This window comes from Cloeon dipterum, chromosome 3, assembly GCF_949628265.1.
Source record: "Cloeon dipterum chromosome 3, ieCloDipt1.1, whole genome shotgun sequence".
NCBI classification, from domain to species: Eukaryota; Metazoa; Arthropoda; class Insecta; order Ephemeroptera; family Baetidae; genus Cloeon; species Cloeon dipterum.
This window is the reverse complement of record NC_088788.1, coordinates 374,636-399,217: the sequence shown is the minus strand read 5'-3', so window position 1 is coordinate 399,217 and position 24,582 is coordinate 374,636. Positions and strand designations below refer to the sequence as shown.

At 39.9% G+C, this 24,582-nt stretch overlaps 3 protein-coding genes across 5 annotated transcripts in view; 2 read left to right on the top strand and 1 right to left on the bottom strand.

Annotated features, from left to right (window-relative positions):
- Nucleotides 1-24,582, top strand: part of LOC135940693 (TOX high mobility group box family member 4-A-like) — a 110,693-nt gene that overhangs the window by 61,641 nt on the left and 24,470 nt on the right. The window contains exon 1 of one of the 2 annotated variants that reach the window (XM_065485690.1): nucleotides 14,346-14,574. The exons of the other annotated variant lie outside the window; for it this stretch is intronic. Coding sequence (XP_065341762.1) covers nucleotides 14,572-14,574 — 3 coding nt within the window. The 5' untranslated portion in view covers nucleotides 14,346-14,571. Of the gene's footprint in view, nucleotides 1-14,345; nucleotides 14,575-24,582 lie in introns of those variants that run through there. 2 annotated transcript variants of the gene reach the window in all.
- On the top strand, nucleotides 7,713-12,712 carry SCCRO4 (DCN1-like protein SCCRO4). 2 transcript variants are annotated; one of them, XM_065485695.1, is made up of 7 exons: nucleotides 7,713-7,854; nucleotides 8,968-9,079; nucleotides 9,771-9,877; nucleotides 9,940-10,084; nucleotides 10,145-10,253; nucleotides 11,499-11,706; nucleotides 11,763-12,712. In XM_065485695.1, exons 2-7 carry the CDS (start codon nucleotides 8,991-8,993, stop codon nucleotides 11,831-11,833), a joined length of 729 nt encoding a protein of 242 aa, XP_065341767.1. In that variant the 5' UTR covers nucleotides 7,713-7,854; nucleotides 8,968-8,990; the 3' UTR covers nucleotides 11,834-12,712. The 2 variants fall into 2 exon arrangements, with proteins under 2 accessions (XP_065341767.1, XP_065341769.1); XM_065485697.1 differs by lacking the exon at nucleotides 7,713-7,854 and adding an exon at nucleotides 9,576-9,705.
- FRG1 (FSHD region gene 1) lies at nucleotides 12,258-14,112 on the bottom strand. Its single transcript, XM_065485694.1, has 6 exons — nucleotides 13,952-14,112; nucleotides 13,786-13,865; nucleotides 13,607-13,732; nucleotides 13,386-13,552; nucleotides 12,504-12,709; nucleotides 12,258-12,447 (listed from the first exon to the last, which is right to left on the bottom strand). The coding sequence occupies exons 1-6, from the start codon at nucleotides 14,011-14,013 to the stop codon at nucleotides 12,300-12,302; spliced, it is 789 nt and encodes a 262-aa protein (XP_065341766.1). The 5' UTR covers nucleotides 14,014-14,112; the 3' UTR covers nucleotides 12,258-12,299.

Sequence of the window (24,582 nt, the reverse complement as noted above, 5' to 3'; positions counted from 1 at the left end):
CAAAGAGGAGAGCAGGATATATTTATTTATAAAAACGGAGATGTAGAAAACTCGAGCTCTGCTGCTGTTTGGAAAATAAAGCACGTCGTGTATTCCGAGTGTCTTTTTTTATGATCGAGCCGCCACCGCCACGCCGGGAAATCGATGTAAATAACACACTTTTTTCTTCTTTATCTTATAAATGCAACATATGCGGGTAGGTAGCAGCTATTTTTCTTTTTGCTCAATTTATGGAGGTATGTAGACCGGCAGACCCTGCGCAAAGTCGCCGTAAACAAGCGCGGCATGGTGCTGGCTATGGGAAAACACAGGGAATTCGCAGGTGCAAACGCATTTTCATGCGGTATTAGCATCAGAAATGGGCTTCATATATACAAGCACCCATCTGGCCTGTGGGATACGGGATTACTTGCAAATCTCAAAATAAAGTAAAACCAAGAAGTGCATCTAAAATTTGATCGCTAAGAATTTGCGACCAAATTTATCTGAAATCAATGGTAGAGTACGACGGAAAAGTTGCAAACGAAAAATGTAATTGGTGAATTGACAGTTAGATATGGCAAATCAAGCTGATGGAAATGTAACAAAAAAATACGCGGGAATGAAATCATTAGGTCGGCACGCCCCTTTTTCAACGCTTTTGATTGGCCGACTGGATTATCCTCCATTATTTCGACGCCATTTTGACTTCTGACCGGCGGGAAAACAAACCAAGATCGCAACCAGGCCCCCGGTGGGAATTACGACTGCGCAGAAGGTTTTGATTTGGTTAACGCATGCGCAGTGATTAGTTTCAGTCTCCCTGTGAGATTTAGAAGCGATCTGAGCACACTGCGCATGCTTAAGAAGCACACAAGTTTAGTGCGCAGCTTCTAAATGGGCAATTTATCTAACTCACTGATTTCATTATCAAAAAGTTAATTTAACCGGCGGGAACAAACACAGATCGCAACCCGGCCTCCGGTGTTTTGATATTTTGTAAAAATTTATTTAAAAATCGCGTTAATATAGAACTCTTTCGTTTTAAATGCTAATGCAATTTGGATTAATTAATTACTGGGGATGACCAGAATTTCAATTCAGCGCATATTTAAGTGTAAGGAATGCAAGTAACCCTCGACCGCGACTTGCATCCTGATGAGCCATTAAGCAAGCGGCGGGGCTAATCATATTACGCTTTGTGACACGGCTGCAGCATAATTAAAAAGTGGCACAAGAGGAAAGGATAATCAGGTGCGGGCAGCAAGAGCAAATGAGAAAATGGTGCAGCAGAAAATTCATTCTCATCTCGCGCGCGCGGAGCTGCCACAAAAGCTGGTGTTTTAATTTCCGCGGAGAAAAAGTTTGCTCGGCAGCACAGCGGCGGAAAGACACTTTGCACGCTAATTGAGCTGGCGGAACAATTAACCGCGAAAACACGGCTTTATTCCAGCTACCCTCTCTCGTGAGGACTTTTGCTTTGTGTGAGAGACAAGTGGACTCGAGAGACTAAGCCATTCTTCCCCTGATGAACAGAAAACCGATTGTTATTTGTCTCTACTTCCAGATGATGAGTTGATTTATCCATTTTTAATCACAGATACGCATTAAAAGTTAATATAACTGTGAAGGAATTCACGGGAATCTAAGAAAGTAGCAAGAATTCTTTGCTTTAAAATCCTCGACGCTGATTGGCTGCACGCAACGCGCATGTCAGCAGCTCCCTCGGCCTTGCAACAGCATACTCATGTATTTTAAATTGCGCGGGAGCTGCTGACGTTAGTGTTGCGTGAGCCAATCAGCGTCGAGGATTTTACAAGCAAAGAATTCTTGCAGCTAACTCTAATTTTCTAATTTTCGTGTTTTCAATCTCATTTATAACATTTTCAATCAATTTCCAATGCGTTCCTACGATTTTAAATCGACGTCAAATGGAAATCGAACTGGTTTTCAGCTCATCGAACTAAAGCTGCAGCAGAATGGTAAGCAATTTACTAAATGCAAAAATTTCTTATGGAGCATAATAGCGTTCGGTGACTTTTTGAGTCCGCGGCTTGTTAAAGATCTGTATCTTCGTGGCACGTGTGCCATTTTCGACGGCAGCTTTTATAAGCAATTACCGCGAAAAGAGGAGGAAAACTCAGGAGGAAAGTCGAATCGATCTCGAGGAAATAAAAAACTTCATCGGCGGAGGCATTTAGCTGCTCAAGTGCCTGAGGAGATAAAAGGTTTCCGTCTGGCAACGAACTTTCTTTTGTGCCGCTCGTCGGTCTCTTTCCAGAATTTTGTGGAGGGCCGCTCAATTATTCACACCGGGCGACCTTGGCGGGGCGAAGCGGACAAGTCAATTATTCATTGTGATTGCGCGGATGAACAACAATGCCTGTGCTCGCTTTTCCTGCCCACTCCCGCCGGATTCGCTCCGCCGAGCATCAAATTTGCAGCATAGAATACTGAAGATTCACTCATGCTGGATTTAATCTTGCAAACAAGGTTATCCCGAGCAGCGCGCATTAAACGTCCCGTCAATAATTTGTTTTTTGCACACTGCTTTTTGTTGCAAAAATGGCAAAAGTGCTATGAAACTTTCTACTATCTCAATTAATGTGATTTTTTCTTTGTTTTGAACAGATTTGAAGAAAGTAAATAATAATTTCTAAAGCTCTCTCGCTTGTAAATTGTGTAAGCACTAAAAGGTTATGCAACCTGCGCAGCAGAGATGTACAACAAATTGCCTAGAAATCATAAATTCGGTTGAAATCGCGACTTTAGGAATTCAAATTTGTTTAATACTGTTATTTGAGGAAGTTTCTGAGCACATCAATCGATTCCTGAGGGTCAAATTAGATAAAATGTATGTTGTTTTCGTTAAATAGTGCAGCGCGACGTGCGAACTTTTTTTCCCGCCAAAACAATATGAATGCGAGAAGTGCGCATGCGTGAGAGCTGGTTTGAGCACTTGCAGAGTACGAATGACTTCTATCTCAGATCCGTCCAGCTCTGACGCATGCGCATTTCTCGCATTCATGTTGTTTTGGCGGGAAAAAAAGTTCGCACGTCGCACTGGACGGGGAAAATGTCCACTTTACCTAATTCGACCCTCAGGAATCGATTTGAATGCTTATTAGAGGTTGGAGTGAACTGCAGTGCCACACATTTGAGGAAATAATAATTTTTCCGTTTTATCAAAAGCTTTATTTCGATTGATCACCAATTTATATGCAAATCTGTATCGAATGCTGCTTATTAAAAAAAAAAAACAGCGGTCAACGGCGAGCGCAGAGCAAATTAACAAGCATATTGCGGTCGGGGGACAATGAACGCCGTACGGCCCATCAATTGTGTACCTATCAACTACACACGCGCGCGTATACATTTCAGCTCGATTAGTGCAAATCCCTCTGCGCATGATTGACAGGCAATTAAGCCGCGAGCCTATTGTGCCGCAAATCGCTTGTTGCCTTGTCATTTTGCCAAAATGGAATTCGCTCTACCTGGCGCCGCTGCGAAACAAAATTGCGTCTCGCAATTCGGCATGCTGCACATACAAAAACATTGATTTGTCGTGCAACAGGTGCAGCTGACGCGCGCGACACGTCACCACAATCATGATTGCACTTTTTGTCGTCGCTTCAGACAAAAAATAAATAAACAGAGACTATATCAATACATTATGTATTCTAGTATTTCCTCGAACTGGAAATGAAGCCGCGGTTTCCATTTCCGTGATTATGTATTAATAATCTGATTGGTATTCATTGTATGTATCTCATGATTCACATTACCTATCGTAATAACTTTTGCGTCAGAAACGCATAGCGAGTCACAAATCGAATTTGCAGGTATATGCAATTTTATCGCGTATAATGTGTTTCTCTGACAACTAGGAGAAAATGTATCTTCAATTCCATCTGAAGTGGAACGATGCAGGGCGACAATTGAAAATTATTTGAATTGTTTGATGCGATAGAAATTCTTTTTTTTTTTAATTTTCCAGCACTCGTCGATTTCTGTCCAACAGCGTGTGAAACCCTTTAGGGAATCTCTTTTTTGGGCAATAAAATCGGATTTCTTGAAATTTACAACAGCTACTTAAATCAATTTTGGCTTCAACTGAATCCTAAGGGATGATTATTTCATATATTGGCAACGAGGATTTTCCAGGATTTTGAGACATATTTAAAATTTTAAAACTTCGCTCGCAAATAAATACTGGCATAAAGTTGGCAGTTTGAAGTTTGGTAACAAATTCTCCGCATGGCTGCGCGTACCACAAGTCAACAGCGAACTGGAAATTTCCATTTTTAGTCAAGCTTTTGCTTCTTTGACGACGTGACGTCGTACGCTTGTACGAACAACACGAATTCCAAAAATTCAGAGAGATGAGAAACATGCCGTCGCGCATTCCTCCGCCAGGAGCACCTCCTGCCCTTGCAGCAAAATATCATAATCGTTTCTAAAAACAGGCAACGGGAAAATGGACATTTTTTAAATCCAATATTAATGTTTGGAATGCTCGATAATTTTGACAAAAATTCCTGCATTTAATTAGCTAAAATGTTGTTATTCAAGTTAATATGAACATTTGTTCTGCAATCTTGTGATATATTTATTCTAGAAGACCTTGTTATACATATAATACGTGATGCGCAGAATTGCTGCAACAATTACATGTGTAGTTCAAAAGGTAGGATACACATGCAGCGTCATATTCGTGGAAATACGTAATCGGCCCAGAGGGAAGCGGCGCGGATTCGAATTACGCAAACCTGCAACCAACGAACGAACGCGCTTCAACGCGATAACCTACGGCTCTTATCGCGAATCCCAACCATTACGTGAGCGAGTATTAATTTTCTGTGCGACACGTTTTCATCGAATGCCGGCTGGATCATAATTAACTATACATTGTGAATTAACAAAGGGAAAAGCAGCTCAAATTTTGCAAGCCAATCAAGAGGCGAGCATAAATTGTCTCCTTATCAGGGATTTTTCCTTGAAATTTGCACATAATTGGATAGATCGTAACGAAAGGGAACGAAATAAACGGAAAAAAATAATATCAATTTTCAGAAATTCGGTAAAATTTGGAATTTAACTGCTTCCCAGCGGGGGACATTTCCTGACGGCCAACGCAGAGGCCGATTTAAAACATCCCATCTGATTTTCAGAGTTTTGAACTCCAAGCACAATTTTATTTTACGACCTAAAATGTGTCCTGGCGGCTGACCACTTGACCCAAAATTGGCCTCTCTCTCTCTCTCTGAGGAAATTTATTTAATTTAATTCCAGATCATGAAATATTTGTTTGCCAAAAATGCATTCTATATTGACACATTTTATTCCCTTATTTTTCAATAGTTTTTTCAGCTGAATCCCGGGTCTTGACAGCAAGCCTAGCTCTTGAATTGCCTAAATTAGACAATTTTCAATTTTAAAGTGGATCAATACCGGGTGACAGTTGAAAACTGTCTGAATCGTTGCATGCAATAAGCAGTTGATAGATAATTTGCATTATAATCGAAAAAGGAAAAATATTCAAATTTTCTAGCGCTCGACCACATTTTTGGGTACATTTCAATTCTTCTAGTCGAGATCTGTGCAACAACCTATTAGGGAAACTCTTTGTTGCGAAATAAAATAGGAATTCAAGTAAGGAGACAGTTAAAAATCATTAGCAATAACAATATTTAAGGATTTTGCACATCAATTCCTGGCTGAAGAGAAATGTTGATCAACTCACCCCAGGTAACATGTTGACTGCTATTTTGGTGTGTCTCCTATTTGAATAAGTTTTGCGTGCCTGCGAGAGGGCCGAAAGATGAAAGCGACAGCCACGCGGTCGGCTGCTGGAGAGGGTGCGTGCGTCCGCCGCGAGGGGTGTCCGTGAAATGCGGTGGGTCGGCGTCGGCAGCCACCCTTGCCTCCACCGCCCGCTGGCAGGCGCACTATCTGCATGCGCACCACCCTCGTCACTTAAAAGCTGACACACAGTCTGCGCGTCTGCCGCCGCACAGGCAAGAGCAGCGGATAAGAGCCACAGGTGGTCCCCTTTCCTTCGCCGCCGAGTCGACTCGAAGGCATCAAAATGCTTCCATCAGCCGTCAGCCGAGATTAAAATGGATTGCTCAACACGCGATCAAAGGGATGACGGTTTATTGCCTATTGAAGTAGTTTACAATTAGCAAAACTAATTAAATTAATGTAGAAACGAATTGAAGACTGTCTTTGACGAATTTTCTGAGCACACCAATCTATTTCTGAGGGTCGAATTAGGCAAAATTGGTATTTTTTCCGAATAAAAATGTTCAGCGTGACGTGCGAACTTTTTTTCCGCCAAAACAATATGAATGCGAGAAGTTCGCAATCGTCAGAGCTGGCTGACTTTTTTATTGCAAATTGTAGAGAAAATTGTTAATTGTATCAAACAAAGGTCTGCAGGGTGTATCGTGTTGGGCACACCGGTTCTCGTTAGATCACTGAAGTTAAGCAACATTGAGTGCAGTCAGTGGCTGGAATGGCGAACGTCTGCACAGCTTTAGTCCGACTCGCTACTTCTTGCTGCTTTGCACCTTTACAGCATGCGTGATTTTGCATCACGGGTCGAACGCGTCGCGTTTCCAGTTTCATTCCCCCGCATTTTTTTTGTAAATTTGGAATTTGTGCAATAATTAAATAAAAAATTTTAAAGTAAATTTATATTAAAGCCAATTTTCTTTGGCAGTTTTTTTACACCGACTTAAACTGGTGTTTTCCTCCCCCGCCCATTAATGTAAAGTCACTTTCCTTTTGCAGATTTTTCCCACCAATTTTAACTTGGTGTTTTCCTGCATGCACAAATTAACGTAGCCGATTTCTTCTCAATTAAATTTTTCCAACAGTAAATTACAGTCTTCCTCTTAGCAATAAACCTAGCTCGTTTTATTTGTGACAATCCTCCTGAAACTAAAAGGCAGGTTAAAATATTGTCTATTTCCTATAGCGCGAGAGATATAGCTTTGTTTATTCTCACATTTAGAATTGCCAAAATCAACACCGATGGACTAGTCTCGACCTCCTTTGACCAGCTAAAGGGTTCTTGGTGGTGCTTACCTTTTACCCACAATCGCTAAAATGTTTTTAAAACAGGAAAATGCTTTTGAGCACATTCTTACTTGGAAAAATGAACAACGGGTTGAAAGGGGCTAAGGTTACAACCCCCGTAAACTATTCAGTTAGTCAGGGGAAATCGAGATGATAATTTTTGGAATGCTGATAGTTGGGACCCGAGTTTGGAGTTTGCAAAATAAGAAATTCGAAACGGTCGGTGCTGAATAAAGAAATAAAATATAACAGATAATTCGAGCACCCGACCGACAAGACTTGGTCTCTGACCCTAATAAATATTATTTTCTCGTTTTTATCTATATAGACTTCAGTTTTTATTTGAAATAAAATATCTGCAGTAGCTAACCTAATCCAATTATGTATTCTGCGATTCTATTTCAATAATCAGATTCCGCGTAGTGCATCCGAACTTGGTACCAACATTTGAGGGCATTGATCCGGTTATTGGAAGATTTTCGATATGTACTCTCTTTTTTCCATTTATCAATAAAGCCTTTTTGGTCTTGCTAATATAGTTTTTAGGAAGGCCGCGCGCGAATAAAATGTGCGGATTCGTTTCACGTTGCGCCATCTGTGCTTCCCGCCATTTATCAACAGCGGCCAGCTGTTTCTACCAATGAGCGGCCCGCTCGTCTTTACCATACACATGGTAGACAAACACCATTCGTACACCGAAAGCTCTTGCATTTTGGCTCAACTCGCCCTTTGATTTTCTCCAGACTGTGATCTTCCCCGGACCCGCACAAATTCCAACGAATTTCCATTAAGGTATATTACCATTCACGTACTTTTCGCTTTCCAGCTCGCCCGCAAATCCGTTCAAATCGGGAAATTAATCGAACGTCGCGACTCCCATGGAGACAGAGAAGATTATTTAACCATCTCGAGTACATAGAATAATTGTGTTTAGCCGGCTTTGAACACAATTTTTGCGCATTCGCCGGTTGAATGTCGAGCATAATAGCTGTCTGCAAATGGACATTCGCACAGAAAAACCGGACATGAATTGGCGAGCATCTCACGAACGCACTTTCATCCATTTTGGGCATGGGCAATTTATTCTCTGATCATTTATCTTTCGAGAATTCTCCGTTCTCGGCCGCGACTTTTCCTCTTACCGTTGACAGACCAATGTCAGCGTAGCTGAAACCCTAAACTATATATTTATGTATCTGATAAATATTTAGAAACGAACAGGAGCTTCGTCATTACATTTGTCACCAGTTGCGAAGGAAAACGCAAAAAGCAGGCTGACCTTGACTTGTGAACAAAAGGCAAAAAAAGATCGTGTCGGGGCGCTGCCGAGAACTCTATTTTGTAAATTTAAACACTTGTTTTTCGTTTTTCTCATGTCGTTAAATTATTTTTTAATTATTTGTAAGTGTTTACAATTCACGCGGGGGACAAAATTAAACAATTTATTTTCGGGATCTTACAAAAAGCTCTTGTGATGGATTTGCGTGGGTGCCAAAGGGCCGGGGGTTTCTCTAGGGGAAATAGTAAAGCCGGGAATCATCATATTTTCCTACAGGATCAATAATTTGTTCATATAATTCACCATTTTGCGAAAGCCCTAATAGATGGCGCCACCGTATTCTTCCTATTTTGCGGAAATTTAGTCACGATTAAAGAATTCAATCCTGCTGCTGTGCATTTTGCCCTTGAAATAAATGCTGAAATTAAAATTAAATGCATCGCATGCAGCAGGATTGCGTTTTAAATCGAATCAGGAAGTGCATTAAAATCTGAAGTAACCGCTGGCGCCATCTAAAAGCAGTTTAGAACACTAAGGGGCTTTCGGAGCTGATTTAAATTTTACAGATGTTTAGCGCTAAAAATTGAGCACAATAATTTAACCAGGAGAATAAATTTTCATTTCAGGTTAAGGTACAAGTTTTTTCGAGATGCCAAGGGGAAAGAAACGCGTCAGTTCCTTTGTCCAGTCCAGACTGTCATCTCCTCCACCCCCTAAAAAGGGTAGGAGCACCACAGTGTAAGTATTAATTTCATCTCACTTGAGAATGAATGCTCTTATATAGTGTTCGAAGCCACCAATAGATGGCGTCAGCGGCTAATTTCGATTTAAAGACAAGAGACGCAATCATGTAAACTAAAAACGATTATTTCTTTTGATGAGCTGAAAACAAAAATCAGTCCAGCCAATTACAGTATTTATTTTTTTTTAATGTCAAAAATTTGTTTTCCTACGAGTCCTAAATGCCATTAAATCTGAAGAAGACGGTGGCGCCATCTGTTTGTAGCCTAAATCACTAAGGAATTTCGCAGAATTGTGAAATATTTCATATCAAAATATTTTTTAAATTTAAAAAACTTTTATTTTGAATTTATTTAAAATTAAAATCGGTCTATTTCTGCTATGTGATTATGATTTCGCGGCTATTTCGCACAATATGCCGATTTCCGCCGGGACTGCAAATGCAAACAGTGAGCGCTTAGCTGAATTGAAATAAAAACGAATTTGTTGGCAGCACTTGGTGCTGAAAATAGCTCACCCCCGTGCCTTGGCTAATAATAAATTTTCGAGTTACAAAAGAGGTTGCGTGGACAATTTTTCTCTCTGGGCAACATTTGGTTCTGTTCTTGCATGGGGGACGACAGGTTGTGCCCCGACTCACGAGGTAACAATAATATTTCATATTTGTTTTTTGTCTACTCGGCCGCAGCTCTCGCCGCGCAAGCCGAAATGAGTGTGCCCCTGAAGTCTTCAACCAGAAAGCGTGCCTCAAGTGGTTTCAGGAGTACAGCCAAAACGACGACCCCAATATTATGGGTGAGTCCGAACCGAATAATTTTTGTTTGCTTGTTTCAAATTCCGAAATTGGTGTCTCGCAGGTCCGGACGGGGTGGAAAAATTCTGCTCGGACATAAAAGTCAAACCTGAGGACATAGTCATGCTCGTGCTCGCCTGGAAGATGAAAGCTAAACAAATGGCTTATTTCACTCAAGAGGAATGGCTTCAGGGAATGACTGAAATGAGGTATTTTTTTCTTGTTTAATTTTCGGTTCGCTGGATTGTGATTAATTTGATGTTTCGCAGCTGTGACTCAATCGAGAAACTGCGTTACAAGCTGGACTCGTTAAGAAATCTGTTGAAAGACAGCGCCACCTTTAAGAGTATTTACCGCTACTCGTTTGACTTTACCAAAGTAAGTTCTTGAATTTCACTTTTTTAGATTAGAGGGAGCAATCGAATCCAGACAGCCACTGAAAACTGATTGGAAATAAGCGATAACCGATAAACAGGGAGATTTGATTTTATCCTGATTTTTTTATCGTGTTAGGGTGGAATTATTAAGATTACGTTGAACGCTAAACTTTTAGCCAAAATAAACCCGATAAGACAGCCTTAATTTAAAAAAAATTGAACCGCAATTTCTGGAATTTTTCTTTGATTTTGGATGTCTCATCAACAGCATTTTTTTAAATGTGGAATAGAATAATTAGACCAAAAAATTGTAAGAAGCTGATTTTGTGGAAAAGGGTATTGTTTGAGGTCATAGGGGATTTGAGATAAATATCTAAATTTTATAAATGGTCGATTTTCAACTTCGGAACATGCCGGGAGTCACTCCTGAGGTCAAATAAGACCATTGGAACAGGTAATAAATCTTACCTTGGTGTCAGCGGCGCCTTTGAGCGAGCGATTTTTATTAAATTTCCACTTAAACGATGCTGGACAAGCTTCGTATTGGTTCGTTCAGCAAAGGCGAGAACTTTCAAAATATGTGCAATTCGACCCTTTAGAATCCATCAGGTCACTCAGGAAACACCTTGATTTGGCACCCTAACGACCTCACAAGCTTATATTCTGAAAATCTTTCCGTTCCAATGGTGAGAAACTTGCAAATTTAATAAATTCAGCACGTTCAGCCGCGATCAATTGTTTGAAGATTTGAATCCACTTTTTTCATCACGGGACTCGAATTGAAGCTGACGTAATGTTGAACACATAGTTGTGGTCAGAATCAAATTCAGACAATTTTCCCGGTGGCGATAAGTCGGTCGGTCGGTCGATATTTTTTTCCGCGGAACGAACGAACGTGAGCGTCGATATAGTGGCTACACGAAATGATTTTTATTGCTTGAGAGCTACCCTGACGCCAGGGTTCAATTTGAAAAATTAATAGATAAATTTTTGGATAAATCGGGGCCATTTTAAAGAAAAAAAATGTTCGGCAGAGGAAATTGACTACTCAGACTGCAAATTTTTTTACCGAGGAAAAATGGAAAACTTGAATTTTTACTCAAAAATCGGTATAAATTTATTTAAAATCAGTGGTGAACAAATAAATGCAACCCTGCTTCCATAATACTGATTTAAAGTCTTGTCTTGCCTAAATGAAGCCTCATCGGAACGACTTAAAATTAAAAAAAATCATGTGTTTTTTCAGGATAAAGATCAGAGAAGTTTGGAAATCGAAACAGCTAAAAGCATGCTGCGAGTTTTGCTTGCGGACCAGTGGAATTTGTTCCCTCAGTTCATGAAGTTTCTAGACGAGTCAAAGTACAAAGTAATTAATAAGGATCAGTGGGCCAACATTCTCGAGTTTACGCGCTACGTGCGTGACGATCTCTCCAATTATGACTACGATGGAGCCTGTAAGTTCTTTCCCAACGTTTATTAATTCCTCACTGTTAATATTTTCTTGGTGCAGGGCCTGTCCTGCTTGACGAGTTTGTAGAGTGGCTCGGCAAAGACAATAGCATGAACCAATCGGAAGTGTGAACCAGCGACTGCGTGTTTTGATATTAAATTTAAGTACCGTCAATTCTGATAAACAAGATCTTCGTACCAGCCGTTTTCCCTCAAGTGGCTTCTGGGCCATTCAAATGATCAGTTCCTGCATATTAATTTCAAGTTTTACCCTCGCTCGCCTCTCACAAATAATGCAAACTGCCGATTGTTTGTTAGTATTCAAGTCTCAAAATATCTGTGTTATTTGAGTTATCTTAAGTGATACCGAAATGTCCTCCCTCCCCCGCATCAGCTGATTAAAAACATCACGAAAGCGCGTGTTCGCATCAAACAATGCGCGGGGTTTTGAACCCTTCGACCGTGCTGAACATGTGATTTTTTTAGCAAGGCATCCATGAGTCCCCTTCGTAATGTATCTTGACTTAAAGATAATGTTAACATTAAGCAGTGTGAATAAAGTTAAGTCTCTGCATCGTATATTTATTAAAAGAAACATTTATTTGCAGTATCGATCTGCTTTCATTTTGCTTCTTCTGTCCAGCATTGTTTCGTGGAAAGTGCCCTCTTCCTTCGCCTTGGTCAAATTTCCCATTTCGCCGGTGAACAATCGGATCTTCTTGTCTTGGAATTTCTGGAATTTTTTCCTGTGGAGCAACGTCAATGTTATCCCAGTACAAACAGAAATATCTGTAAAGCGTACACATAATTTAATTCTACTTGAGACACTTCGCCTTCGTCCTCGTTTTTCCTCGCCGCCTTGGCGGCTGTGGCTTCGTCGTCATCCACCTGGACGCGAATTCTTATCATTTCGCTCGGCCCCGCGGTCTTGCTTAGTGCCTCAAGGGAGTCGTCTTCAGTCAAAGTCACAAAAGAGCCGTTTGCAGATAGAAGGGCCAGTTTGCCTTCCTGCAGTTTCATAATAATGCGAATTCTTAAACTATGTCAGATATTACAGTGAAAATAAAATGACGTGGACAGGCAGTAGGCTGCTTATTGCACTCGCACGATCGGTATTTATGGAAAGCAGAAGATTTTCTCTAAAATATGTGAGAAATAAAAACAGAAAATGAATAGATATCGAGAAATTGGCGTAATGTTCTCTTCAGTTCGCGCAACAAGACGCAGATGAGCGCGTTGATTGGTTGCTGGGAACGCCCACTTTTTTAGTTGCAACAACAAGAATTCTCTGCAAAAATTGCACAAAAGCTTAAAAAAATCGAATTTCCTTGTTGCAAGTAAAGAGCAACAATCATTTTGACGATGAAAATCATGGTGTTTGTTGAGCCTTGGCGCAATTTGAACGCTACCAAGAATTCTTGATAGTGTTGTGACTGAAAAAGTAGGCGTGCCCAACGACCAATCAGCACGCTCGCCCGCGACAAGTGACTGGACGTGGTCACTCGTGCGAGAGCACGAAATTTATTCACCGATTTCTCAAAATGTATTCATTTTTCGTGTTTGGTTCTGACATAATTTTAAATTGCAACCCTTCAGTTCCCCTCGTTACCGATGAAATTGTTATTTTACCCAGCGAGAGCGCTTTTAGAGGGGATCCAAAATAGCAACGTCACTTTTCACTAACCTGAAAAATCGGCTCCCACTGTTCCATGGAACCAACCGCATCCGAGCGTCCAGTGACGACCCCTTTCTTGTCAATCCCTAAGTATTTTCCATATCCCGATTTCAAAGCGATCTTCGTCTCGCTAACAATGATAGCCGTGAGCACTTCTTCGGGAGCTGGACCGTCGCCTGTAAATAAAATTAATTTACTGCCTTAGAATTCGAGCATTGAAATAATTTTACCATCATCATGAGGCGCTCCTAAAGTAAACAGACCGTTGTCCAGGGCTTTCACATATGCGGAATTTCCAAACTCGATTGCTACCGAGCCTTTTAGTTCGCTGAACCCATCAATTTCTTTCCAACCACCTAAGAAAACAGTAAAAAATATTCTGCTTGTCACTTAAATTACTGAAATTTACCGTGCTTTAAAATGTCCAACTGTCTATCTTTTTCTCCGTTATCATCTTCGTGCTTCCTGTGCTTCCGTTTTTTCTTCTTGCTGTAAAGAACGATTATTTTTTAGTGCTAAGAACATAAACAAACTAAAAAGGTCTGGGGAAACGGCATAAATTTGTTTCGTCGAACCTTTTCTCCTTCTCTCCTTTCAGTTTCAGTTTTCCTGTTTTTGCCAACGCGTAATCTGCCATGACAATGATTAAAATAAATCTAGCAAACCACCAGAAACACACGCTTTTTGGCTTGTTTATGTTTTGGCGTTCCTAAACAGTTGTTTATGTATGGTTAACTCAAAAGGATGAGAACTGAAATAGCGGCCATACTGGATTTAAGCGCGCTCAAATTAACCCATCTGTAACGCGCATGCGCCTTTAAAATGTTTGAATTTTGGCTCTAAAACATGGCGCACCAGCAAGCCTTTTTCTTTCTCCCAAGAATTTCCTTGCCACATTTTTTGTTTGGGAGAGACATCTAGGAACGTCCCGAGAAAACTCTATTCTATACCAGTTTCCGGGCGTGGTTTTAGGAATGCCCCTGTCGGCCAGGAGGGGAACTGCTTAGCTCCACCTCGCCGAAATGAAAACAATTTAGTCGTGCTCAAATCTGGTGCATTAGTCTGATTTAAAACGAGTCGAAGATACACGGATCATAAACAATCTTTTGTTAGTGCCCCTTGAAAAGGAATCAAAGGTTTTTCTACCTGATCACGTCTCACCCTGCGGAAGAGCGAAAAATTTGGAGCCGAAGACATGGTGAGTTTCTTATTTAAATACGAAACTCTTAAAGCGATGTCACATCCGATTTCGGAAGTGTAATTTTGAATCACTTTTAAAAATGGCCGAGATTTTCGGTCCCGTATTTCTGAATTTTCACCGTTTTCCACGTGTAGGACAACACGATGACCATCAAAATCGGCAATGACGTGAACTTTCGCGGAAAAGAAAGTTGCTGATTTGAATTTTGCGCGCGTCCCTCGGATTGCAAATGAGATTTGATGGGGTCAAGGTCGGCCGCCGATTTCGCCAACGAAAAAAAAGTATCATACATAAAACTGCATGGTGCTGCTTTCAAAGTTGTTAACAAACGAGAACAGTGGTACAAATTAATCGGTTTCCGATATTATAATTAATCAATTAATAAGTAGGCTGGCCAGAGGATTTATTACGTACGTATATTATTATATTCGCCATGATTTCACCGATGGCATTTTCTAACAACATCATTCTCGAGCGCAAGTGGGAGAGGAGGGCTGTTATTGCCTTGTACATACTATATGTACCTATACGATCGACCGTTTAGGTATGTATGTATGTACACTCACACGATAATATTTTATCTTTTACACACACATAACTAGTATATAATATAAAACGTCGAAAAAAGAAGAAATTACTCGTGGAAACCGGTTCCGAGCCCCAGAATAGATTAGACCGCGCGCGCACTCGTATATAAATACAATTTTTATTATATATGTATACACGCACGTATTTATTTTGTGTGCGTATTAAGTAACAATTTTCCCTAATTGTTGGGCGGGCGGGCGGACTCGCTCGTAATTGGCTCGATAAATTTTTCCCTCCAATTACGCCATCTATCTATTCCGTATCCGAATCTGATTTTCCTGCCGCAGACTCAGAGAGAGAGAGAGAGAGACACACACACACAGAGCCAGGCAAAGAGAGGCTATTATCTCAAAAAACATGACGTCATGCATTTGAATCAATATTGACTCGCGAGTTGAAAATTATGGCACACAGCGAGAGAGAGCACAAGAAACTGCTCCGCGACTGAAATTGAATCTCTCTCTTCTTTGCAGAGAGAGTCTGAGTCTCTCTCTCTACGCCGACTCGCGGGGCTTCTCGTCCGACGTCCAATTTTCCACCCTTTTAACGACAAACGCGATTTGCTTTATTTAAGCTGCGATCGATCGCCGCAAAATTATCTCGCAGCCTCGTGTTCAAAGAAGATGGTTGGTTCGTCGTGTTTTACAAATTTTCCGAGGCGTTCCGTATGAATGCAGACTGTCGGTCGGTCGGTCGGTCGTCTTCCTTCCCCGCCCGCAGGACGTTGACCTTTTAACCCGTTGCCGGCATTCATTTGCAGCAAAATCGTTTTACAAGCGACGGGAAAAAGAAAGAAAGAATAATATGTACATACATGCATCATTCTTCAAAGTTGAAGTTTTTAGAGCCTCCGCTGAACCCTGAACGAACGCCGCAAACCGCGAATTTTGGTATACTGACAATGCGAATGCAAACCGCAAGAAATGAGAATGACATCTTTTGTTTCACTATGCTTACCATCCGCTGATTTTTACAAATTTTTACCATTTTTTTGCGCAAGAAATTAATTTATTCCATTTTCCCCATGTGAAAATCTAAAATTTTCGGTCGGCGTGGCCTAAATTTCCTCTACTGTGCAGATTTTTTCTTTTAAATTGCCATTTTCTGCCTTAATTTCTCCAAAAATGTATCTCTGACAATTTTTAAAGTCGAGGTCGTAAGCAAATAATTAGAAAATTATTAGAAACTGGCGGAAAATTGAAAATTGTATTTAAATTAATCATTTTTAGTGTTGATCGTGATTGTTTTCAAGCAGGATTGAATTTCCTCATTCCTCATTTCTCTCGACACAAAGATAGAATCAATATTTGTTTTCTTTGCTCCATTTTTAAAATAACTCCGTCGTAAACTAGAATGATTCTCACCAATGAATTTCAGGAGGGGCAGGTATACGTTTTCATTGTCAAATGCGTCGTCAACAAATATCGACGTCTCCTACACAATAAAAGGATTTTCCAATCAGATCCCACAATGGACATTCACAAAATAGGTTTTCGTCCATTCCTCTTTTGCCCTGCCTTATTTAAGAAAAATATGGAGGTTTGTTGACAGTTAAAATACAAAATGGGGTTTATTCTTCTGCTCAGATTAAACACGATTTATTTTCTGCAGGAAATTTTTGCTTCTTTTATTCTCATTTCTGTCTTTCTCTGTCGCAATCTTTCTTTCTATCAACGTTTTGTAATTAAATTAATTGTTGGACACATTTATAAATTCTGTGCGATAATTTGAGCGATGTTAAAGGGTGCCAAGGTTGCAAAAAAAACGCGCAAATTAAAAAAAATTTGCAGTGGTAAAAACGATTTTTGGATCAATTTTTGTTTGGAGGCAATGTTTGCATCTCATTTTCGAATAATTTTTTAATTATCAGCTCGTGGCCTTGAGTTGAAAAATTGTCAGAGTGACGTTTGGAGAAATTGAGGCAGCAAATAAAAATGGCAATAATTGAAAAGAAAAAATCTGCACAGTCGAGGATGTTTCGACCACTCCGACCGCAAAGTTCAGATTTTCACAGGGGAAAAATGGAATAAATTCATTTCTTGCGCAAGAAATTGGAAAAAACTGTTAAAAAAACCGGGTGGTATGCAAAAGGGTGCAGGTTTCATTCCTGCGTTTTGCTCAATTTAATTGCAGTGATGAATTTACCCAAATAATATTTTTTGGAAAGTGTTAACCGTTCTACTACAACTAACACACTTGAAGTAAAGAAAGCGACCCTGTTGCGGGGCAACAACGGTCCTTAGAAGGGCCGCAGGCTCTTGAGACGCGTAAACCCTTGATTTTATTGGACGCGCAACATGGCTCATTGCCGACTATAAAGCAGCAGTGTCTATTTTTATAACACGATTTGTCAAATTGATGTGCAATCAACACTAAAACAGAACAAAGCTATAAAGCAAAAAAATGGCAAATCTGTATTTTAAGGGATTGACAGTGCAAAATCCCGAAATATTCTTGTTGCCAATGCATGCAAAACGTCCATTAAGATCCATTTAAAGCCAAAATTAAACTAAGTAGAATTTTTTATTGAAAGTGGGTTCAATGCTGTTTCCTTGCTTGAAAACTCATTTCATTTCTCAACAAATAGTTTCCCTAAAAGGATTAATATACGCTGGTGGACAGATCTCGACCAGAGAAATTAGCTGAAAAAATAAAAATTTAAAAAAATTGAATTGATTTATTGTTGTACTGTAAACAATAATACCTCTTTCTTGTTGACCTAAAAAACCGAAACTACGCGGATTTATAAAGGTACAAAATTGTGAAAATCGTTATTCTCGATTAATATTTCTTCTGCCATGTTTAATCACTGTCCACCTCCGGCTCCCCGGTCCTCTCCCTCGTCAGCTTTTTTTTTGTAAGTTGTTTCCCTTTTCGCCCATAAAATGATTTATTTTTACAAGTGTGAGAGTAAAATGGCGCGAATACTCTATTTTGAACTATGCCACAAAAATAAAAATAGATTATCCTTTCTTTAAACCTTTTACGTGTCAAATCCAATCCAATGAAGTATAAAATAATCTCCTTTGTGAAACATTTTCCACAATGCGATTTCCACTATGTGATGGATTTATAAGAGTTTAAGGAGCAAGTCTCTGCGGACTGTCGAAACGGTTTCAATTCCATCCGGATTTCAACTGGGGAATGCATTTTATTTATAAACACCTTCCCAAGAAGCGTGGGATAGTTTCCCAAGGGTGTATGAATTAACAAAAGAGCCAGGTGCAGGGGAGCAATAATAAAAATGGCGGGGTGCTTTTCTGATCTATACACTGCACGCTGCGTGGCCTTCTCCAACAAACCTACTTGAATCGCAATCTCAGAAGATATACAAGCTATTGAACTAAAAATCAATATATTTAATTTTTTATTCACTTTGGTGTTAATGGGAAAGAGGAAGCTGTCGTTTAGTCACTTTCCATTGAAAAAAGAAATTTTGTGTTAAACCTGTTTGGCAATTTTTGGAACGAAGTGAGAAATTTTAGCGCGTGTTTGGCGCGGTTTTGACGCAACGTGCGACGTGCGAAATTGCAGCGTCTGCTGTTTGACGCGAGAACATGATTCGTTCGTTTGATCTCTGATCCGGCGAAAAGAGTGGGCCAGGTGGGCTTTATTATTGCTGTGTGTATGAACAAAAACTGGATCCTCTCTCTCAAAGTCTGTGTGTCTCATTTGCCGGTAATGCAAATGATAGCAGATGGCCGTGTCTCATACTAGAAAAGAACCAAAATATCGCCGCTGCTCCTCGCACCTGTCCCACCTTTGTGAGCAAGAAAGAATTCGTATTTATCAACCAACTGAGCGTCTTCTCTTCTCCCCACAGCATCGAAACCGTTCTTAAAATCCAGCATACAGGGATGCAACATTTCATTTTCTCCTGCTCTACAGTTAGCTGCTCCAGCTCGTTTGTCAATAAAATTTCCATCGGGGCACACGGGGCAGGAAAATGATATCCCCCTCCCTCCTTCCCTTTGCTCGGAGCGCTTCTCGGAAAACCGAATTACCCAACTTCGGTTCGAAGCAAAACAATATCCGATTTAAATGCGATTCTCGGAGTTCTCAAAATCCATAATCTGCATTCAAGGAAAAATCTTTTAAACAGAAAAATGGATTTTACAAAAATAAATGAATAAAGTTCAACGGGGTACAATTACGTTAACTTGGTCCTAAGCTTTAAGAAAAAGGTTTTTACAGACGCGCACCTGGAGGCGGTGCAGTAAAAATCGCTGATTTGGGATGGGGAAACTCGTTGATGATTTTATCACATTCCGTCAATGATGTCACAGTCTGAAACGGGGAATTTATTGCGCCTTTCGATGAGCTTTAATCGATCCTTAAGATAGCATTTTTTATTCCTTTCCTTAACTCTCACGGCCAATTGATCGTCAGAGATCGTTTTATTTATTTCTGAAGACAACCTCGCCATCGTAAAGAATTATGTCATTTAAAAAAATGGTATTAATTGGAGGCTTTCAAGGTGCTTAAATTAACTTTTTATAGTTGTTTCAATATTCGCGCATTTTGAAGCTGCGCAGTATGTTCAGATGAAAATGAAAAACCCAAAAAACCGGGTTTTTCTATCTTGTCGGTAAAACTCAGAACCCTGCCTGAAACTGAGCACTGCATCAAAAACCTTTCGCGCAGTCGTTTTTCCCACCGGGGGCCGGGTTGCGATCTGTGTTGGTTATGGCTGGTCAGAAGTCGGAAGCCAATATGGCGTCGAAATAATGGTGGCCAATCAGGAGACAGTCCAGCAGCCAATCAAGAAGCGTCGAAAAAGGGGCGTGCCGACCTATTTATTTAATTCCCGCGTGTTAAGTTATGTTTCTATTAGCCTGATGTGCCATCTAACGGTCGATCCGCCAATTACTGGGCTAATCAGCTGAAGGAATTTTCATTTCACGTTTGTAAGTTTTCCTCCGCACTCCACCAGACGGGAATTCGGCTCCGGTGGCCAACCTTTTTGATCAGAGTACACACAAAAACACGTGTCAGAAACGAGAAGCGTTAATGTAATACAACAAATTTGAGTGTCTATATACACATATTAGAAACACGAGTCGTTATAGGGATTATTTGCATCGTGATTCAGCCGTAATTAATGGGCCATTAGAAAGTTACGAGTAAATAATGTGCATAGGTTAATTATATTATGGCAAAAAGAACACTTTCTATAAATATTTCATTGAACGCCGAGCCAAGTCTTTCTCTCGCTTCCATTCAGCCGGATTATAATATAGCTCTCTGCACTGCACTGCACCGCGCAGCGCGTTATCGCTCAGGCTGATCGAATTTTGTGTGGAAAAAAGAAATATACTCGTTGCTGTTGATGTACAATTACAATTAGCACACATTTAAACGCTTCAAGTCGTCTAGAAAGCGTTTCTTTTGTTTCTCTGACGTTTCCATTGGAATTTTTTTTCAATGAATGCTTTCTTTCTTTCTTTAGATACAAAAATAAGTCAGATTTTGCTATAGGTCGAATCTCTTTTCAAATAAATAGCTCGGTATAGAAATGCTTGTCAACCTTTTGTATATTTTTTCTCATTTGATTGTATTGATCCTGAAATATCGATGAGGGAATGGTCAGGTTCCTTTCTGTGCACGTGATTTTTCATTTTGTGCGTATTTAATCTCTTTTGCCACCTGATCGTTTCCTCAAGGCCATAGGCCTCCGTGAGATGGGTGGTGGGGGCAGGCCAATGTCCAATTTGGCTCTCTCTCCCTTCGGAGCACGAAGGGGGTGTCCGTCAATCAACCATCTGGTGTGCCCAAGTGGCCCAAACTGCTACTAACCTGAACCTGAGAGCAACCTGAATCGTTCACTTGCGAAGCAGCCGGTACAACCTGCGCAGCACGCAACCTCTCTGGTCATCTCGCTATATTCGTTTTCTTCTATTTTGAAAGTTCTCTTTCAGGTAATGTTATTACCCTTACATTTACTTTTTTGTCAGGGTCATGAATGATATTTTTAAAGCATATTGTCGTTAAAACCGTGGCTTAATGCCTCGTATAATAACAATTTTATACATAAATCTCAGAAGATTTTACCCAGATTGCAATATGTCAATAGCGTCATGAAAAACTCACTTGTTTATTGGTGTCTCTATCCTGTTCGTCACGCACAATATTAACCAGTCGCTAGACATGGAAGCAATCTTTTTGTCCAACTTACAGGGCTATAAAATTCTTATGGATGTCTTTTTTCACTACTCGGGCCAGTTTACAAATGGAGGGTAAAAAGCACGTGAGAACGGGCGAAAACGTCTCTAAGTCTCTAAGACAATGTTTAGGAGGACAGAGAGCCAAAGTGAGCCCAGAATTATTATTTTTTTTTATTTGTTAAAGAGTCGATTCTGACGAATTTTGAGATAGGGTTTGGCTCAAATATCTCGTGTTTACCCGAGCCAAAGCGTTACCTAGTGCTCCCGACTTTTTTAATTCATCTCATTGCTTGATCGCGCCTTGGACCCGATATTAAGATGACACGTGCGTCTGCCCACTCAAAAATTTACTAATTTTTTCTTTTATTTTCAATGCATTTTAACATCAGCAGTGTGTTAGTTTTCATTTAAAATTAACACATATTCTGCCGCAATAGTTCTAAAGCATGTTAATTTTGTTTTTCTTAAGAAGTATCGCTTAAAGCTAACTATGTTCTAAATTAATTTCCGCGCGGAGCTTACAATTAGTATCAAATAAATTGGTCATTAAACGATAAGTATCACAAAATTGCAATAATATACAAAAATATTTACTTTTAAAACCTGGAAAATACTGCTGTTGAAGAAAGGCAAAATGCAGAATCTTGCTTCACTGTGCATATTTTACTAAACTGGCAAACCCTTGTGAAGTTGAAGCCGTTTTTACGAGATTTCTTTCTATTTTGCCTTTTGATATTTGTCCGTAAAGCCGCTGCGAAGTTACAAAAACCAGCTAAATTTAATTAAACGATGACGAATGCGCCAAAGTTTTAAAGGGTTTGAGACACTTACTGTGGTGCTCATTTAGAACAAATTTAGTTGCTGCATGTGAGGTAGCTTTACCATTTCTAATATATAGGCGAGTACACGCAACCTTTTTCGCTATTCTCCCTATAAATAAAATAAAAAAAAACTCAATTATTGGGCAAATCTCGGTATAGAAATAATTATCTTTATCCTGATAAAAGCGGCAATGCGCTGAACTTTGAGGTTGGCATTGGCGGAAATTTCTGTTAAACGCTGCAAAACTCGAGTCTCTTTTACGTTATCCATTGAATACACGAGTACGTTTCACAGAGCAAAATCGTTGAGCTTTTATATGGAAAGTGCCAGACGCAGCGAAATACATACACTTATGTGTTTTATCGATTTGCTCAGCGCTCTTTTCAAATTCTCCTCAGGCAGCAAATCCAATTTGGCATGGAAAATTCTCTGCGCGCGCGACCTTTTTCTATGGAAATTGCGTCTGCTTTAAATTTATGATTTTTCCAGCACTTGTGACTATTTTTTTACACCCGAATTTACATCGCGCCTATTTCAATTTGTGTTAAATGACCGTCGTATCAAAAACTTCTTTGGAAGGCAACCCATTTTTTACATCGACAATAGAAAAGTTTAGGGACAAATTTGCGTGATTGAGGAATATACATATTGCGGTTTGAAGGATAATTTGGGTAATTTCAGTGCGCGTTGCAAACAAAAACCATTTCCTTTCGTTATTCTGCAGGAAAGTGTATTCAAATTAAATAAGTTGGAAAAATTGCCAGCGGCACGACGGCACGACACACACTTACACCGCTCATTTCGATCTCTCGACACCAAATTGCACACTATATGTTCGCAAAACGTGGTTTGGCCCAAAATTGCTATTTTTACAACAGTCGGCTAAAATGAAACTATTATTTTTAATTCCTGCTATTAAAAAATGGAACACACAGCTGATTTATACAGTAGCGAACTTAAAAGCCACTAAACCTTTGGTAAAAAATACATTTTCATCAGCTCCTCGGTGTTCAGCTATTTCAGCAGTTCTTGTCATAATTTCACCACATTGTGCCAGCCCGGAAACACTCGAATACCTCTGAGAGCCAATGGGCTGGAAGTGACACGAATATTGTTGTGCGGAGATTGGTTTTAGAGGAATTTTTCCATTATTGTCACTAAAAAAAATCAATTTACGTTTGAATTTAGTGTTTTTGTGTTTTCTCCCTTGCGACTTGTTAAGGAATGCGACAACGGCCTGTTAAAACGGTGTACCTGGGAGGTTGTCTCAACGGAATGAAATATGGATTCTTTTGTCATAATTTTCTCATTGACATTTCCCCAGGAGCTTTTGCCTTAACAATCTGTGCCTGTCAAATTTGTCATGCCCAACAATAAGCTAGATTATTTTTTATTTTTAATGTTTCTCTTATTCCCATTGTCACTATTATCACTTCTTAAAGCGGATGACACTTCAAAATCCTGGAAATGCTTGTTGGGAATGCATGAACTGATCCTTAAGATTTGGTTGAAGCCAAATTTGAATAAAGCAGCAATGAACATTTTTTTTAGAAAGGTGGTAGCAAATGGTGAGGTGTCTCCTTACTTGAAATCCGATTTTATTTCCCCAAAAAAAGTTTTCCTAAAAGGTTTTACACGCTGTTGGACAGATCTCGACCAGAGAAATCGAAATCTGCAAAAAAAATGTATTCAAGCGGTGGAAATTTTAAACAAAATTAGAAAATTATTTTTTTATTGTAGCATAGTCTTTTTTTATTGCAAATTGTAGAGAAAATTGTTAATTGTATCCAACAAAGGTCTAGGGTGTATCGTTGTGGACACACCGGTTCTCGTAGATCACCGAAGTTATGCAGTCAGTGGCTGGACGGGCGACCGTCTGCATGCCGGCTGCACAGCTCTAGGTGCTGCTTTGCACCTTGCACCTTTGCAGCATGCGTGATTTGTCCTCACGGGACGAATGTTTCAATGCAGTCGTCGGTGCGGAGGCAAGTGGCCCTTGGGTGGGCTGGGTCCCTGTGCGGCCTCAGGTGCGCCCATTCAATCCGTTCGTGGTGTTATTCGCACTCGGAATCAGCATTTCGTGCTAGCACAGTGCGCGCCCTTCCCTCTCCTCGGGCAGGAATAAAAAGAGCAACAAAAAGTAGGGCTGGAAATTTTTTAGAGCTTCTTTTACAAGGCTTTGTTGCACAGGTCTCGACAAGAGGAATCGAAATAAGCCAATAAAATGTGCCCATGCGCTGGAAATTTTGGAGAAAATTGTAGAAAAAATTGTTTATCACCTCCGACATTTCAAATAATTTTCAACTGTCCACCTAAATTCAATGGCGGGTATGAAATGTTTATTTGTACAATATTTCGTGGCAAAGAAACATTTTATTTGTGTTCAATAATCAAAGACCAGGTGGTTTGAACTAAATAAAAGATTTCAAAA